This window comes from Neolamprologus brichardi, chromosome 3 (genome assembly GCF_056152115.1).
Source record: "Neolamprologus brichardi isolate AB-2024 chromosome 3, ASM5615211v1, whole genome shotgun sequence".
NCBI lineage: Eukaryota > Metazoa > Chordata > Actinopteri > Cichliformes > Cichlidae > Neolamprologus > Neolamprologus brichardi.
Genome location: NC_142106.1, coordinates 19988174 through 20005878, shown reverse-complemented (window position 1 = coordinate 20005878; position 17705 = coordinate 19988174). Strand labels below are relative to the sequence as shown.

Below are 17705 nucleotides of genomic sequence, written 5' to 3'. Positions count from 1 at the left end.
TCTTCAAAGTCGAAGCAAGTGGCAAAATAGTCAGCCCAATGTCAAGGAAGGGGACTTGGTGTTGCTCAAAGACCCTCAGGTAAAAAGAAATCAGTGGCCAATGGCTCTTGTCACCAAGGCTTACCCAGACAGCGATGGAAAGGTCAGGAAACTCGAACTGAAGGTCACAAAAGGAGGTACCATTAAGACCTTCTTTAGACCAGTAACCGAAGTAGTGATACTTTTGTCTGTCTGATTATCTACCATGGACACTCAATGTGTTGTTTTCTTTAGTTGATTGGACCGCTAAGAAATTGATAGTGGTATTGTGTTCAATACCAGGCGGGGAGTGTAATGTTATGTGCACGTTGAGAATTTTAGCATCTCCTAGTGGTTAGCTGGGAGACTGCGGGCAAGTGATTTTTTTCTGTGATTTGGATTGTATTCCTCCCTATTGGATGTTTAGGATCACATGAGTGGGGTAATACAGGAAGCTGTTTCCTATTGGATGATTAGAGTCACCTGAGGGGGGTAATGCAGGAAGCCATTTTAGTATTGGGGATTTGCACAATGAGGTGTATCAGAAGTCTCCCTGTTTAATCCTTCAACATCCACCTGTGTTATGCCATGGAGAAGCTTTGTTTGTAAGTTTGAATTATGTTTCATCTTTATGAGTAGTGAGTGATGTATATTTTATTGATTTATGCATATTTGGAGAGATTTATATATAAATACCTAAATCTGTTCGCCATGTGAAGCAAATGCATAATTCTTCATTGAGCATATTTATTTTTTGTATTTTTGTAGTTTCACAAGTTCTGGGAAAGCACTGTAAGATGTACATTGATGAAGACAAACAAGTAAACAGCCCTCAACTTTACTTTCACGTCTGACTCATCATTCAACGCTTTCAGTGCCTATGGCATATGTTTAGCTATCTGTCACTTCGTGTACCAGAACCACGCACGCAGCGGACAGAATAAGCGGTTATGCAGTTTTAAGGTAATTTCATGGTTTTAAGTTACAATAAATATGTTAAGAATTCTTTATTTTTAATAAATCAGATTGTAATGTACAGTGGTCCTTCGTTTATTGTGGGTGTTATGTTCTAAAAATAACCTGCAATAGTTGAAGTCTGCGAAGTAGCCAACTTTATTTTTTACAATTATTATAGATGTTTTAAGGCTGTAAAACCCGTCACTACACACTTTATACACTTTTCTCACACAGGCATGAACATTTTCACTTTTCTCTCTTGTTTAAACACTCTCAAAGTTCAAACCTTTGTAGAAAAATAAGTCCAGTATTATAAAATGAAACCAAAAATCAAACCCTCTTTTCAGGTCCAGAACATGGGAATAGAGCACCTGCGAGAGAATTCAACATCAATTAATCATTAATAAATCAATGAATCAGAAGTTCAAGTTTTTGTGCGATGGCTATCTTCCTCTGCCTTTTGGGTGCTACCGCAGCTGCCTTTGATGGTGCAAAACGTGTTGGGGAGAAAAGTACAGAAATTTAGACTTACACTGCAAGCTATCAATGTAGCGATTCTGTACTGTACAGGAGAGACGGCATGGAGGAGATTGACAATGGTCTACAGCTGATCAGGACACAGAACACAATGCGTTGTAAAAAACAAACAAACATTTTACGCTAGGTGACAAATCGTCAACATATTATGTTTTCGGGCAAGCAACATGTTCCTACATGATGACATCGAAAACTGAGGTCATATGAGAACCGTTTGGACTCAATCTACACATGTGTCGGGATGTTACGTCTCGGGAGTGAGAATGGGCTCAAAATTGCACACAAAAAAATCCGCAAAAAAGCAAGGCCGCAGAAATTGAACCACGTTATAGCAAGGGACCACTGTATACATTGTTGGGTTTACATTTAAAGGATGTTTCCAGGGTGAAACCAATGTTCAGTCTGTTGTTTGGGATTGACAATATTTTCAGTTACACGCCACTCTCGGTATATTTTAGGAGGATATGCTGACTTGTAATAAAAAGTAGTTAATATATTTTCGTCATTTTATCTGTACATGGTGAATATGTAAAAGTGATTATGCCTTGTACTGTATGGTGCGGTTTCACCTTCCCCTGTGTCATTAAACCTGTGAACAGATGGAATCATGTCATCAGAGTCTTAATGTAAGGAAGGAGTTTAGCTGACTGCCAAATCATAGCAGAGCCAGTACAGAATCCAAATGTTTGATTTCTTTTTCTTGTGATTTTTTTTTTTTTTTTTTTTACCAACCTCTCCAAGTACGCTCATTGGTTCTGAAATAGGAAAAGACAGAAGCTCTTAAAATGAGAGCAAATGCAGATTTGCATGGTTTTTGCTTTTATTTTCTCTCTAACCCCTTAAAACAGAATGCCTTACTAAGTCATGGAGCATCTACACTAACATCTCCTAGAACTCTTCATTGATGGTGATTTGTGGCCCTCTGCGGGTGAGAAGATGAACTGCATGATGTCAGGTTAAAAGCAAGTCTACCACACATCTGTTTGACCGTCACCAGTTAATCTGTGACACGAGTTAATCTGCCGGCATTATGGCTCATCTGGAAAAGCAGGTGTATCGATAGACATGATAGGTTTATATAAACATGCGGTTTTAAGCTCTAATGACTCAAATGAAAGCTAGTTCAGATAATGTTTCAAAAGACCTACCCAGTGTTACCAAGTGGACTGACTTCCACAGTAAATACTGCTGTGTGCAGACAGGGGAAAGGTGTGCAGCTCACACCAGAATAAAGTTTGTGGGGTTTATCTTGACTTGTGCAAGCATGTTTGTTTTTTAAAAAATGTTTATGCACCATCTTTCTCTCCAGCAGGTGGCAGTGACATCTTCTTTATAAATGTAGTACTTCAGTTGAGGCTTTTAAAGCAGATTGACAACTTATTATATATATAAAAAAAGATGACACCTTTCCCCCCTGCAGATATAGATCTCACGTGGCACTCGTCTGTACTACTTTCAGCCATTTTAGTCTTTTTTTTTTTTGTTTCTAGAAAACATTCAGGGATTTTAAGAGACAAGGACAAAGAAAGAAAAAAAAAGATATAAATAAAAACATTAAATAGAAAGAAGCTCCAGCCTTTGATTTTTTTTAAAGTGAGAGGGGTAACAGACTTCAGAGGGGACCTTGACATTGTCATGGGAACTGTCTTTTTTCCCCACCACATTTGCACAGGTTACTCAGAGACAGCCACCTGCTGGTCTTTGGAATTTCCCCCAGGATTCTGCAAACAGTGTAATAGTAAAACAATATAGGAGGGGTCATATATGGTGCATATAAGGATCCGAGCCCAGAGCGTACCTTGAGAGATGGTTTTTGGCACAAACCTGAGATTTGTAATAGGGTGGTGGGAAAGTTCCTGATTTAAATCCTGGCTGAGGCCTTTCTGTGTGGAGTTAGGATATTTCTTCCATGTTACTCCCGCAGTCCAAAGACATGCATGTTAGGTGTATGTGAGGCAAATTAATACTTGAAGTGTATAGAATAAAGTGCTGTATACATTTTTAAGATACTAAGATTATAAAAGCAACTGAGTTGCCATTTCACTGAGTGTGGGAAATGCATCCACATACCACAGATTTAAGGTTTCTTACCACTGCTTTGAATACACAGACTAGTTTGTAATAATTTTAATAATTTTTTTGCTCCGTTAATTCATATTTAATTAAACCTGATCATTATAGATGAGGAGAATCTTTTAATACAGCAGTGAGAACAGTGTTTATAAGTTGTGCTTTCAGTGAAATGTATTCAAACGATTAAGACTGTTATGTTTTCGTGTCTAAGTTAAACACAATGTTGTGTGATAGTAGATGTTTTTCTGCTCCCTGCTCTGAAGCATTAACTAAAATTTCATCTGTGGTGGAATTTTCTGTTAATAAAGTCTGCAACACAATCAGCTGTGGCCAAGCTACTGAAATTACTGCATGCAGGAGAGCAAACACAGACATCAAACATCACAGTTATACAGTCAGGAGAGCTCTAAAACAGAAGTGGAGCTTCCACTCCTTTATGCATTCCAAAGAAGAGGGAGGAAGTCATAAACTGATCATAACACATATCACGCGACTCGCTATGAAACCTAATGGAACAATGGGTATGCTGTTTCATGCCTTTGGCGTTATCAGCAGCTGCAGAGGGAGCTGTTTTCTTCAACTACTGAGGCTTAAATAAGTTCATCTAGTTTTAGAAACTTCCACTGAACTGTCTATTACAGTGTTTCAGTGTTTCATTTGCATAAGTATTTAACACTTTAAACAAGAAAAATGGAAATTTTCCATTACAGATCACTGGTTTAGTAATGAGAGGAAGCCGAAAGCCATCAAGTTCTGTTTATCTTGTCCGGCCTCTTACTGTGAGAAACACCTCCAACCTCACTATCATGTAACTCAATTTAAGAAACACAAGCTGGTGGCCCCCTCCAAGAAGCTCCAGGAGAACATCTGCTCTCGTCATGATGAGGTGATGAAGATTTTCTGTCGTACTGATCAGCAGAGTATCTGTTATCTCTGCACAATGGATGAACATAAAGGCCATGAAACAGTCCCAGCTGCAGCAGAAAGGACTGAGAAGCAGAAGGAGCTCGAGGTGAGACGACTAAACATCCAGCAGAGAATCCAGGAGCGAGAGAAAGATGTGAAGCTGCTTCAACAGGAGGTGGAGGCCATCAATGGCTCTGCTGATAAAGCAGTGGAGGACAGTGAGAAGATGTTCACTGAGCTGATCCGTCTCCTCCAGAAAAGAAGCTCTGATGTGAAGCAGCAGGTCAGATCCCAGCAGGAAACTGAAGTGAGTCGAGTCAAAGAGCTTCAGGAGAAGCTGGAGCAGGAGATCGCTGAGCTGAAGAGGAAAGACGGCGAGCTGGAGCAGCTCTCACACACAGAGGATCACAACCAGTTTCTACACAACTACCCCTCACTGTCAGCACTCAGTGAGTCTACACACTCATCCAGCATCAATATTCGTCCTCTGAGCTACTTTGAGGATGTGACAGCAGCTGTGTCAGAGACCAGAGATAAACTACAGGACATTCTGAGAGAGGAATGGACAAACATCTCACTGACAGTCACTGAAGAGGATGTTTTACTGTCACCACCAGAGCCAAAGACCAGAGCTGGATTCATAAAATATTCACATGAAATCACACTGGATCCAAACACAGCACACAGACAGCTTTCATTATCTTAAGGAAATCGAGAAGTTATGGTATATTACGATCAAGAGTGTTACACTAGTAATCCGGAGAGATTCACTGTGTTTAGACAGGTCCTGAGTAGAGAGAGTCTGACTGGACGTTGTTACTTGGAAGTGAAGTGGTGTGGGATAGGAATTCCTGTAGTAGTCGCATACAAGAATATCAGCAGAGTCGGGATGTCAGATGAATGTGGATTTGGATGGAATGATAAATCTTGGGCATTACATTGTGACATGAAATTTGCTTTCGAGCCAACGTGTTATACATTTTGGCACAAGAAAATCAAAACCTCTCCAATGGGAGATTGAGAGACCAGTTTCGGAGTGTTAAAGAACAGCTTTGAAATTCTCATGAGTTTTTCGCTGTCTTTCTATGACGTCTCTGAAACCATGACTCTCCTCCACAAAGTCCAGACCACATTCACTCAGCCGCTCTATGCTGGACTTGGGTTTTTTTTATTATGACAATGACACTGCAGAGTTCATTAAACTAAAATAGACAGAAGTCATTAAGGGACGCCTGTTAACAAGTGTGTTTTAGTTTCCAGTTTTCTTTGGTCTTCATCACTGTTGTCCTTTTTCTTCTCTACACAGAGATCACCTTTGTGACTACACGTTATTTCTTGATTTGTATTTTCTGAACTTGTGTTTCGTTAACTAAATCATGTAAGAATTATTTGAATTTGTTTAGAAAGTATATTCTCTCTTGCTTTCTTGTTTCTGGAGGAAAAAAACATTATATCACATTTGAAGCAGGGGGTAATTACAGTGACTGTTAAAACAACCCCTACTCACAGTAAACTGGCCACATGTTTACATTTACAAAGCTTTCAGCTTCTAAGAATTGCTCTTAGTCACCAACTTATAAGAAAACTTAAGCGTTCTAAGAATTACCCTTCAAAGGAAGAAAAGATAGGTTATTCAGAACAAATTGTAAAGTGTAAAATGACTGAAGAGTTTCTTAAAGAACGTAGAAATAAAGAGAAGGAAAAGTGTAGTACAAAAAGACATCAGAAATGCCTGTTTTGGCACGTTGGCCTGAAAAGTCATACCCAATGTTTCTATTTACTCTATATTTAATCCTATTAAATAATCAGATTTCCCAACTGTGCCTTATTGTCCACATTCTGGAAATGTGGACTGGAAACTCCCCTGCCTCCCCTCCAGAGATCTGCACCGATTAACAGACTCTTAACTTTCACATTTACAGATCAAAATGACGCTCTTTAATCATTTTAGAGCATTTTGTCATTTCAATCAAATACATGGAAAACGAATTGCTACACGGAGTCTTCTTTGAAATCTAAAAAACAATGTATGACAGTCGTTAAATAAAGTCTGGAAGGAATAAAACCCGCTGCTGCACGCCTACTGTTTATTCTCCCCGAGCTTCCGTGTTTCCTCCCTCACTCTGCTGAGTCACTGCTGTCGGTAAGTTGTGATGTGCTCTTAGTTTAATAGTAGTTTTTTTTGCTGGATAACCCATTGAAGTTGTAGCTTTTAGTGCATACTATCTACCGCTAATGTAATTGTGCCACCTTGCAGTTCCATGTCGGTGTTTTTTGTGTGCATAGGGCGATTTTTTTCACGTACACACCCGGCTTGGAGCGAATCTCCATCCACTTTATCCCATCAATGACCTGCAGCCGGAGGCGATGCGTAGTATGAGATTAGGGCAGACCGTTAAAATCCACAAGGTAATTGTAGCATTTTAAAATGACTTCATAGGGACACAAATATAAGTCTCCCCGATCACACAAGTCTGGCTTCAATCCAAATGAGTACAGACTGAGTCATTCTTAACTTTATTAACCCTTGCTTTCAGCAGAAGGAGGAAAATCAGGAGAAAAGTAATGTTTTGGTAATGGCTTTCTTAACGCCTCTGTTATGCCGGGCTCACACTGTGCAATTTTTGGCCCATTTTGAGCCGATTTTTGAGTCGTGCGACCGTTTTGGCGATCGGCCCGATTTTGGCCTTCATCGTGCGTCGTTTAGTATACGTGGGGTAACGAGAAGCGATTAACACCTCACCACCAGCTCCCGATTCTCAATCGCTTGGTCCGTCGAGAGGGTGTCACCGCACTTTCTCACACTGCGCATGCGCAAACACAAATGTCAGCGAAAAAGACGGCGCAGCACGGCAGTGCAGCGTGTGATCTGGACACAAGCGATGGAGGCACTTGTAGAACTTTGGAAAGCTCATCCGAGCCTTTTCGATGTGGCCTCACAAAATTATCACGACCACAACAACCGTGAAAATAGTTGGATGGACATTGCTGCTCAATCACAGCTGCCTGATCAATGTTTTTCATTAGCAATTTAGCAAAGTTGATGGCGGTGGTGTGCGTGTCTGTGTGAGTGAAAGACAGAGAGGGAGAGCGAGCGACAGAATTTCTGTTATAACCTTCATTTTATGGACGCACAGTGTGAGCACTCGGGTCGCATCAGAGCATCGGGTCGTATAGTGTGAGACCCTGCATCGTGACCTACGAACTTCTAACCCCTGCGAGTCAATCGTACAGTTTGAGCAGGAGCTGAATCGCGCGACTGACAAAATCGCACAGTGTGAGCCCGGCATTAGCTTTAAAACATGCTGGTTGCAACGCTGTTTTACGTTCCTTATTGAAATATACTGGCCGAGTGTGTGTAAATAAATATGTGCATTGACAGCCTGGATTTGTTCTCGCTCCTCCCATTCTATTGAGCGTGCATCGGTGGTGACTTGTGTGGACTTTGTGCAGCCAAATATCCCAGAATACATCGCGGAGGAGAGCTGCTAAAACTGTGAGTAAAGTTTGAAATATGACCTTTTTTGTGACACAGACTAGTTTAAAATAATCTCTAATAAACCTGGGGAATCTAAGAAACCTTAATTGTGTACTTTTACAACCAATTCATAATATGACTTGTTACAGACAGAGGAAAGTAGAGTGACAGATTCATTTCAGTAATATATTTGATACAAGGGTAAAAAAATATATGGAAGGTTGTTTCTGCCTTTTTTAACACACACACATCTATCTATCTATCTATCTATCTATCTATCTATCTATCACTAGGGGTGCAACGATACACAAAATTCACGGTTTGGTATTTTTTTCGATACAAAAAAATGTTCATGCCTTTTTAATTTGTCATTTATAAAAATTATAAATATATATTTTAACTCAAATGTACAGTTTTTATATTTAATGTTTCTGGACCAACAAAATAATAAAAAATTTGTCCCCTGTATCTCTAAACTCTGCTTTCTCTAAGGAAGAGATGCCAGTGTGTGCAGGGTTAGATTTGGTGGATGTTGGTTCATATATGGTGTCTGTGAACGCAGCATGAACATTCACCCCTCCCTTAGCTGTTAATCAGAGGTTGGTTATAAGGAGCATCTGTGGTCCACTCTTGAGCTCTGGCAACTTGCACTCATTCCTGTTCAAGGTGGCAAAGATCACATGCTGTTAATTATTGCAGACCAAATTTCTATGAGAATGGGGGAAAAACAGGACAATTACTGGCTAGACAACTTAAACGGCTAGAAAATCAAAGTGTGATCACGGCAATTAAAAAACATGATAAATTGATGACATCATCTTGGGATATTAATGCCGTTTTCAAATTGTTTTATGAGGATCTCTATACTTCTGAGATCACGGCTAGTATAGAAGAATTGGAATCCTTTTTTGATAAATTAACAATACCAAAAGTTCTTCTGGAAGAAAAGGGCCGATTGGAGGCAACTATAAGAGAGGCAGAAGTTAAAAAAAGCCATTAATGCAATGAAAACTGGGAAGTCACCAGGTGTAGATGGCTTTACAGCCGAATATTATCAAAAGTTTACAGATATACTTGCCCCATTTTTAACTAAAGTATTCCAGGAAGCTTTCCAATATCGCACACTTCCTGAAAGTTTCAATCAAGCTATTATAAAACTCTTGTCAAAAGATGATAAAGATTTAACTGACCCAACCAATTTTAGACCTTTTAGTTTAATAAATGTGGATTGTAAAATACTGTCAAAGATCTTGGCAGCAACACTGGAGACGGTGTTGCCACAGATTGTTCACAATGACCAAGTGGGGTTTATTAAGCATCAATCATCAGCTGATAACATGAGGAGATTATTACATCTTATGTGGGCTAATAAAAATAACCCAAAACCGGTAGTAATAATTTCGCTTGATGCACAGAAAGCTTTTGACAGGGTCGAATGGAGTTTTTTTATTCACCGCATTATCAAAATTTGGAATTGGTGATAATTTTTGTAGATGGGTTAAGACACTCTATTCAGGGCCGAAAGCCTCTGTTCGCACCAATGGACTGATGTCCCCTTTTTTAAATATTTCCAGGTCTACCCACCACTTAATTCCACACTGGGCATTCTGGTTCTTCTAGCTATTGCCCCCAGGTTTTACCATCATTGCCCATGGGAGTGTTGTGGTCCCCAAGCAGAACACTGAAGTCCTCAGATGGGAATAAGGCACGGCAGGACCAGCTCTCTGCTGGCAGCCGCACATACATCACACCACAATCGTTTACCAACCCCTGACTCCCCGTGTTTTAACAGATGGGTGTGATTGTGGATGCCATGCAGGTGCGTCCGCACGGCACCACTGACCATGCCTCACCACAGACACTTTCCAGCACCCCCACCCATTGACTTCCAGAAGGGTGATGAACTCTGAACTGTCTCTCTGCACAAATACACAAACAAGTCAAGATCTATTTCCTGACACACAGAGAAGCAGGGAAGCAACCCCCCTCATCTATTTGCAGGCTTCAAACTTACTTGATACCAAGAATAGACCCACCAGGGCATTCACCTCTAAATGCTATCTGATCCACATTGCACCACACTTCTACAGCACCTCCGAGGTAGGGATGGGTATCGTTTAGGTTTTATCTAATACCAGTACCAAACTGGTACTTTTGAAATGGTGCCGGTGCTCGAACCGGTGCTTAAAGAATGGAGAACACAGACTTTGTCCAAAAACCTCTCATGTTCAGCTGTTTGTTTTTTGTTTTTTTTTTGTAAAAAGATAAAAACATTGTAAAAAGATAACAATGTTATGTAACAAGGGAGCATCTGCCATCAAACAAGAAGACAGCCTCATGTAACTACGCCAGTGTTTGCTAGTTCACCTTACATGCATTAATGTAATAATGTGGTTAGCCTACTCAACGTAAATTACACAACATTAAGCTACTCACGCAGAGAAGAACGGCTGCTGCTGCCATCATCATCCGTCATCATTTCTGGTACACTGGCAGGGCTAGGGGCCAGGACTCTCCTCTTCGGGTTTTTGGGGGATGTTGCTAACTCCGGGTCCGATAACAGGCAACCCACCCGCGGTAAATGTGCTCGGTGTGCAGCAAGCTATCAAATATGGCACATTTCTTAGCTTTTAACAAAATGCGAAATGCTAATCGCCAGGTGTTTCATCAGATTCGAGGTGTTACCTCCTTTGCATAGTATCACCTTAAAGCACTTGTTACACGCTGCTGAGTTTGCATCTTTTGCTGTGAAGTACAGCCAGACTTTGACCGCTTCGCCTTGGGCATTTTTAATCTGTAGCTCTGCTCTAAAAGAACGTACGTATCTGGGCCCGCCTACTATGCCTGCAAAGGTAAAATGATTGGCTAGAATCCAAAGTGTGTGACATCTCAGGGAAAAAAAATCACCGAAATAAATCACCGAAATAAAGCACAGAAATGTGCACTGCTTTTCCGTCTGGTTACTACCATTTATGTCAGAACCGGTGCCATAATGGCACCGGATACCAGTACCCATCCCTACTCCTGGGTCCACAGTAGGGCTGGCAAATGTGGCTTGTAATGTTATAGTCTCAAGTCTTAAAGCATGTCTACAGGTTTTTGCAGATGATCCCTTCTCCCGGCTCCAGGGCATGCCCCTTTCAACCAGATTTGGGGAAAAGTATTATCAGTATTATCAATTTAAATAAATTAATGACCAATTTTCTAAAGGGTTTTCAGACAAGCATGGCTATTATGACTCAAAAATCGCAACATAAAAAAAGGAGACAAATACCAGAGTGTTAGTAATAAGAGGTTTTATCTTAAAATGGCATAGCAGGTTGGCTAAAACAGCTGAGCCACCAAGGCAAAGACTAGTGAGCCTTCTGGAAAGCCTGTCTCAGGTATGCTTTTATCAACACCTGGCTAGGTGTGGCCAGTTAGCACCAGCTGAACACACTGAGGAGATTAGGGGCTGCAGATGGGTGTTACACCTCCTCCCTCAAAAAGGTTCTTCTAGGACCCCTAAAATAAATTAAAACCCACTCTGAAGCTTTCTGGTCATTGATCCCCAAACCTGAAAGAAAAGTAAAAGCTAACAGAAGCTCAGCGTTCACATTACTATAGTTCGCATCTTTAAGCATGGATGCCCCTGCATGAGGATTTGAAGTTGCCACACCGAACACACAAAAACTAATATGACCCAACACAAAGGAGGACAACAGTCAAACCCAAAATGATTACTTGACCTGCTACAACACAAAACAAAAGTATCAGCTGTTAAATATAAACACTTCACTGCATTCTTCTGATTCCTCATCCGATGGAAGACAACACACACACACTGCTCAGTAGACCATTTCACACTTTATTCTCTTACACAATCACGTCTAGAAGGGAGATGTGTCCTGCATAACACGTTGCTGCAGATCTCAAAATGGTGACGGGAACTTGACAGTTTTAATACCGGGCACCCCATTCTAGTCTAAACAATAGCATTTCAGCAAGTTTCCACTAGAAGATAGTTCCCTGTTATCTACTGTTCTGCTGGCAAACGTGGGCGGGAGTCTACAACTGAAGGACATGTATTCTAATGCCTTTATTATTCTGGGCTGTGTCCACTTAGTACTACAATATATGATTATATGGCATTTTGATTAATATGAGATTAATATAAGGCACAGTATTAAAGCACTTCAGGTATCAGTCTAACACAAAAGATAATAACCACAACCAAGTGACCTGTTGTCTCCACCACACAAGTGGTCACATACCACAACAAGTTACTTTAATCTCCAAAGTTCCATAAAGCAAGCATGCTAGTGACCAACCACAAATGGAGAGCTATGGCCACACAATGATCACAACAAGGCTGAATCACCACCCCACATTGTTATTGCCATCACCTGGCCAACAACACTCACAAGTGTTCCAACTAAAGTAGCCAAATTCTCCACAACACTAAAGGTCACAGCACAAAACACTTACCTCCTCATTAGGCATCCATCAACACTGATATATTAGATGCAAACACAACATAGTGATAGAATAACCCATGTTTCTTTGATCACTGTCCTTTAGATCTGCAGTTTGAAGATGACTGAAACCAACGTGGTGATACACAAAACGTCACAAGCTTCATTCACCACTGAAACACTTCACCTATGAACTCAAACTAGGTTACCATCTACAAAATAAATGCTCACACACCTACTGTCACTGAGAGGATAAATGGCACAGCAAGGAGTTCAAGTGGATCGAGAAACCATCACTTGTTCAATCTGTTTGGATCTACTGAAGGATCCGGTGGCTATTCCCTGTGGACACAGCTACTGCATGAACTGTATTAAATCTCACTTTGATGAAGAGGACAGGAAGGGAATCCACAGCTGCCCTCAATGCAGGAAGATTTTCATACCAACGCCTGTCCTGGTTAAAAACATTGTATTAGCAGATTTAGTGGAACGGCTGAAGAAGACTGGACTCCAAGCTGCTCCAGCTGATCACTGCTATGCTGGACCTGAAGATGTGGCCTGTGATGTCTGCACTGGGAGGAAGCTGAAAGCCATCAAGTCCTGTTTATCTTGTCCAGCCTCTTACTGTGAGAAACACCTCCAACCTCACTATGATGCAGCTCCATTAAAGAAACACAAGCTGGTGGCCCCCTCCAAGAAGCTCCAAGAGAACATCTGCTCTCGTCATGATGAGGTGATGAAGATTTTCTGTCGTACTGATCAGCAGAGTATCTGTTATGTCTGCACAATGGATGAACATAAAGGCCATGAAACAGTCCCAGCTGCAGCAGAAAGGACTGAGAAGCAGAAGGAGCTCGAGGTGAGACGACTAAACATCCAGCAGAGAATCCAGGAGCGAGAGAAAGATGTGAAGCTGCTTCAACAGGAGGTGGAGGCCATCAATGGCTCTGCTGATAAAGCAGTGGAGGACAGTGAGAAGATGTTCACTGAGCTGATCCGTCTCATCCAGAGAAGAAGCTCTGATGTGAAGCAGCAGGTCAGATCCCAGCAGGAAACTGAAGTGAGTCGAGTCAAAGACCTTCAGGAGAAGCTGGAGCAGGAGATCGCTGAGCTGAAGAGGAAAGACGGCGAGCTGGAGCAGCTCTCACACACAGAGGATCACAACCATTTTATACACAACTACCCCTCACTGTCAGCACTCAGTGAGTCTACACACTCATCCAGCATCAATATTCGTCCTCTGAGCTACTTTGAGGATGTGACAGCAGCTGTGTCAGAGACCAGAGATAAACTACAGAACATTCTGAGAGAGGAATGGACAAACATCTCACTGACAGTCACTGAAGTGGATGTTTTACTGTCACCACCAGAGCCAAAGACCAGAGCTGGATTCTTAAAATATTCATGTGACATCACACTGGATCCAAACACAGTACACAGACATCTGTTATTATCTGAGGGGAACAGAAAAGCAACAGTAATAAACCTCCTCCTCTGGTCAACAGTAATAAACCTCCAGAGTAGGAGTGTACCTGGATCACAGTGCAGGTATTCTGTCTTTCTACAGCGTCTCTAAAACCATGACTCTCCTCCACAAAGTTCGGGCCACATTCACTCAGCCGCTCTATGCCGGACTTTTTCTTTTTGAGTGTAGTGTTACTGGCGAGTTCATTAAACTTAAATAGAAGGGTTTTTTTTTTTTTGGTTTTAACCTTGTTAATCAGGTTAGGTCTACATGAAGACTGCATGCTCTTTCGGGACCAAATATAATGTTGAAGCAGATGCTTTAAGTGCTTCTGAAAGGATGTGATGGTATAGTTTATCTGGTATAGTATGCTACAGCTGCACTCTTTACAACACTGTCACCATTTACTGCAAGCATGTGTGTCAATATATGCATTACAACTAAGTAGACAGTAGTAAAGTGACTTCATAATACTCAACAAACCATGGTTCTCTCCTCAACTCCAACATCTTCATAAGGCCGAGGAGGATGCCTACACAAGTGGTGACAGGGCCCTGTCAAGCAGGCCAGGAACACACTGACCGGGGTGATGAAAGCAGCCGAAAGGATCTACTCCCAGAAGCTTAAAGAACAGCTCTCAGCCAATGACCCTCCATCAGTGTGGAAGGGCCTGCAGGAAATCACCAGCTACAGACGTCCCCCACCCCCTGTTGAAGCAAACAAAGACCTGGCCAATGAGTTGAATACATTCTAATGCAGGTTTGAGACGGACAGACTCCCACGCCTCACCATCCCCTCCCCAGAGACATTTTTTCAGACATTGACCCCCAACACCTTCCCACCTCACGCTCCCCAATCCAGACTCAACGTCCACCACCACCCTCCCCAATCCAGACTCAACGTCCACCACCACCCTCCCCAATGCAGACTCAACGACCACGACCACCCTCCCCAATGCAGACTCAACGACCACCACCACCTTCCGGAATCCAGATTCAACGACTACCATCACCCTCCCCAATCCTGTCTCAACGACCTTCATCACTCCTCTCACCCCCCTTTCCTTCTCCCTGAAACTCAGAATACACACTCAGGATGTGAGCTGACTGTTTCAGAAACAGAAGTCCAGGAAAGCCCCCGGACCAGACGGTGTTTCACCCTCCTGCCTCAAAACCTGTGCTGAACAGCTGGCTCCCATCTTTACCCGCATCTTCAACAGATCCCTGGAGCTGTGTGAAGTTCCCTCCTCCTTCAAACACTCCACCATCATCCAGGTCCCCCAAGAAACCCACCATTACAGGACTGAATGACTACAGACCTGTCGCCTTGACGTCTGTGGTCATGAAATCCTTTGAACGACTGGTGTTAGCCCATCTGAAGGACATTACAGGTCACCAGTTGGACCCCCTGCAGTTTGCCTACCCGGCAAACAGGTCGGTGGATGATGCAGTGAACATGGGGCTGCATTACATCCTGCAACACCTCGACTGCCCGGGATCTTATGCCAGGGTCCTGTTTGTGGACTTTAGTTCGGCTTTGAACACCATCATGCCTGAACTTCTCTCCTCTAAACTCTCCCAGCTCAGTGTGTCACCAGCTATCTGTCAGTGGATCACCAGCTTCCTGACAGACAGGAAGCAGCAAGTGAGGCTGGGGGAGATCACCTCTGAAACTCGGTCCCTCAGTATTGATGCCCCTCAAGGATGTGTACTCTCACCACTATTGTTCTCCGTCTACACCAATGACTGCACCTCCAAGAACTCGGCTGTTAAACTCCCGTTTGCAGATGACACCACGGTCATTGGCCTCATTCAGGATGGTGATGAGTCTGCATACCGGCAGGAAGTTGAGCGGCTGGTACTCTGGTGCAGTCAGCACAATCTGGAGTTGGACATGCTTAAGACTGTAGACATGACAGTTGACGTCAGGAGACATCCCTCAACTCTGCTCCCCCTCACCATATCAGACAGCCAGGTGTCGACTGTGGACATCTTCAAGTTCCTGGGTACCAACATCAACTCCATCCTCAAAAAGACCCAGCAGAGGATGTACTTCCTGAGACAACTGAGGAAATACAGTCTTCCACAGGAGCTGCTGATCCAGTTCTACACTGCAGTCATTTACTGTCCTGTGCTCCTCCATCACAGTTTGGTATGGAGCAGCCACCAAACAGGACAGGCGCAGACTGCAGCAGACTGTACGGGCAGCAGAAAAGGTCATCGGCATCCCCTAGCCCTCCATCCAGGACCTGTACCTCTCAAGAACCAGGAAACGGGCAGGGAAAATCATCACAGACCCCTCACACCCTGGACACAGACTTTTTGACCTACTGCCCTCTGGCAGACGGTACAGAAGCCTGCAGACCAGGACCATCTCCCTCCTGAACAGTTGAATTGTCACACTGCTCCCACTGCCACACTGCTCCCACTGTCAGAGTACAACTGCACCTTATGTGCATTCTGTGGTATTCATTTCACTTCGTTTCCCTTCTGTCATCCTGTATGTTATGTCTTATTTATGGTTGGTTTACACAGCTTTGTGTATGTTTGTGTAAGCATGCGTACATGCATATATCCATACATGTGTGTATGGGTTTTTGTTTTTTTTTTTGGGGGGGGGGGGGGGGGGGTATTGTGTTTATTGTGTGTCTCTTACATTGTTGAGATTTATTTACACTGCTGTGCTTGACAGTCACCATCTACTGGAACTAAATTCCTCGTATGTGTGTGTGCATATACATAGCCAGTGAACGCGATTCTGATTCTGATCAAAAAGTCCACATTAATATAGATTGTTCACTTAGGTATTCAAATACAAGAAAAACCTTAAGTAGGGAGTCACCAATTATGTAATTGTTTTTTTTCTTTGTCATTGCTCGTGTTGGAACTGTTAATATTGTTCTGTTGAAAAATTAATTTTAAAAGGGAGAAAATGTACTCAGGATGCTGTAGTAATGGATGGACGTTACTTGGTGTTCTACGAAGTGAATGATGTAGATCTGCTTTGTTTTTAATGGCCAACAGGGGGAGACTTGGGTGGACGTCCACGAGAAAATGAAACAAAGATTTATGAAAACTCATTATGAACACTATTATGAACACCTTTTTCTGTCTTGTTGGCCATATGAGTGATTTACAATATTTTTTACAGTGCTTTAGATTAAACAAAACTCTTTCTTTAAACTACACTTCCCAAATGTTTCATTTGAGGACATAGAACATTGTTACTGCTAAATGAGTGAGAACTGTGCATGGTTAACATGTGTAGAGGTTTGGTTTGCCAGCTAAACTTTGACCCTTTGTACAGGGTGGGCCATTTATATGGATACACTGTAATAACATGGGAATGGTTGGTGATATTAAAGTCCTGTTTGTGACGCATTAGTATATGTGAGGGGGCAAACTCCTCAAGATGGGTGGTGACCATGGTGGCCATTTAGAAGTCAGCCATCTTGGATACAACTTTTGCTTTTTCAATAGGAAGAGGGCCATGTGACACATCAAACTTATTGGTAATGTCACAAGAAAAACAATGGTGTGCTTGGTTTCAACGTAACTTTATTCTTTCATGAGTTATTTACAAGTTTCTGACCACTTATAAAATGTGTTCAATGTGCTGCCCATTGTGTTGGATTGTCAATGTAACCCTCTTCTCCCACTCTTTAAACACTGATAGCAACACCACAGGAGAAATGCCAGCACAGGCATCCAGTATCCGTAGTTTCAGGTGCTGCACATCTCGTATCTTCACACCATAGACAATTGCCTTCAGATGACCCCAAAGATAAAAGTCTAAGGGGGTCAGATCAGGAGACCTT

General features: G+C 42.2%; 1 protein-coding gene and 1 pseudogene across 1 annotated transcript; both read left to right on the top strand.

Annotated features, from left to right (window-relative positions):
• The first annotated feature begins 4459 nt into the window (after positions 1 to 4459).
• On the top strand, positions 4460 to 9879 carry LOC148103800 (tripartite motif-containing protein 16-like; annotated as a pseudogene).
• On the top strand, positions 7905 to 16121 carry LOC148103799 (uncharacterized). Its single transcript, XM_087838215.1, has 5 exons — positions 7905 to 7987; positions 12530 to 13971; positions 15004 to 15666; positions 15760 to 15893; positions 16036 to 16121. Exons 2-5 carry the CDS (start codon positions 12680 to 12682, stop codon positions 16119 to 16121), a joined length of 2175 nt encoding a protein of 724 aa, XP_087694341.1. The 5' UTR covers positions 7905 to 7987; positions 12530 to 12679.
• Positions 16122 to 17705: the final 1584 nt, after the last annotated feature.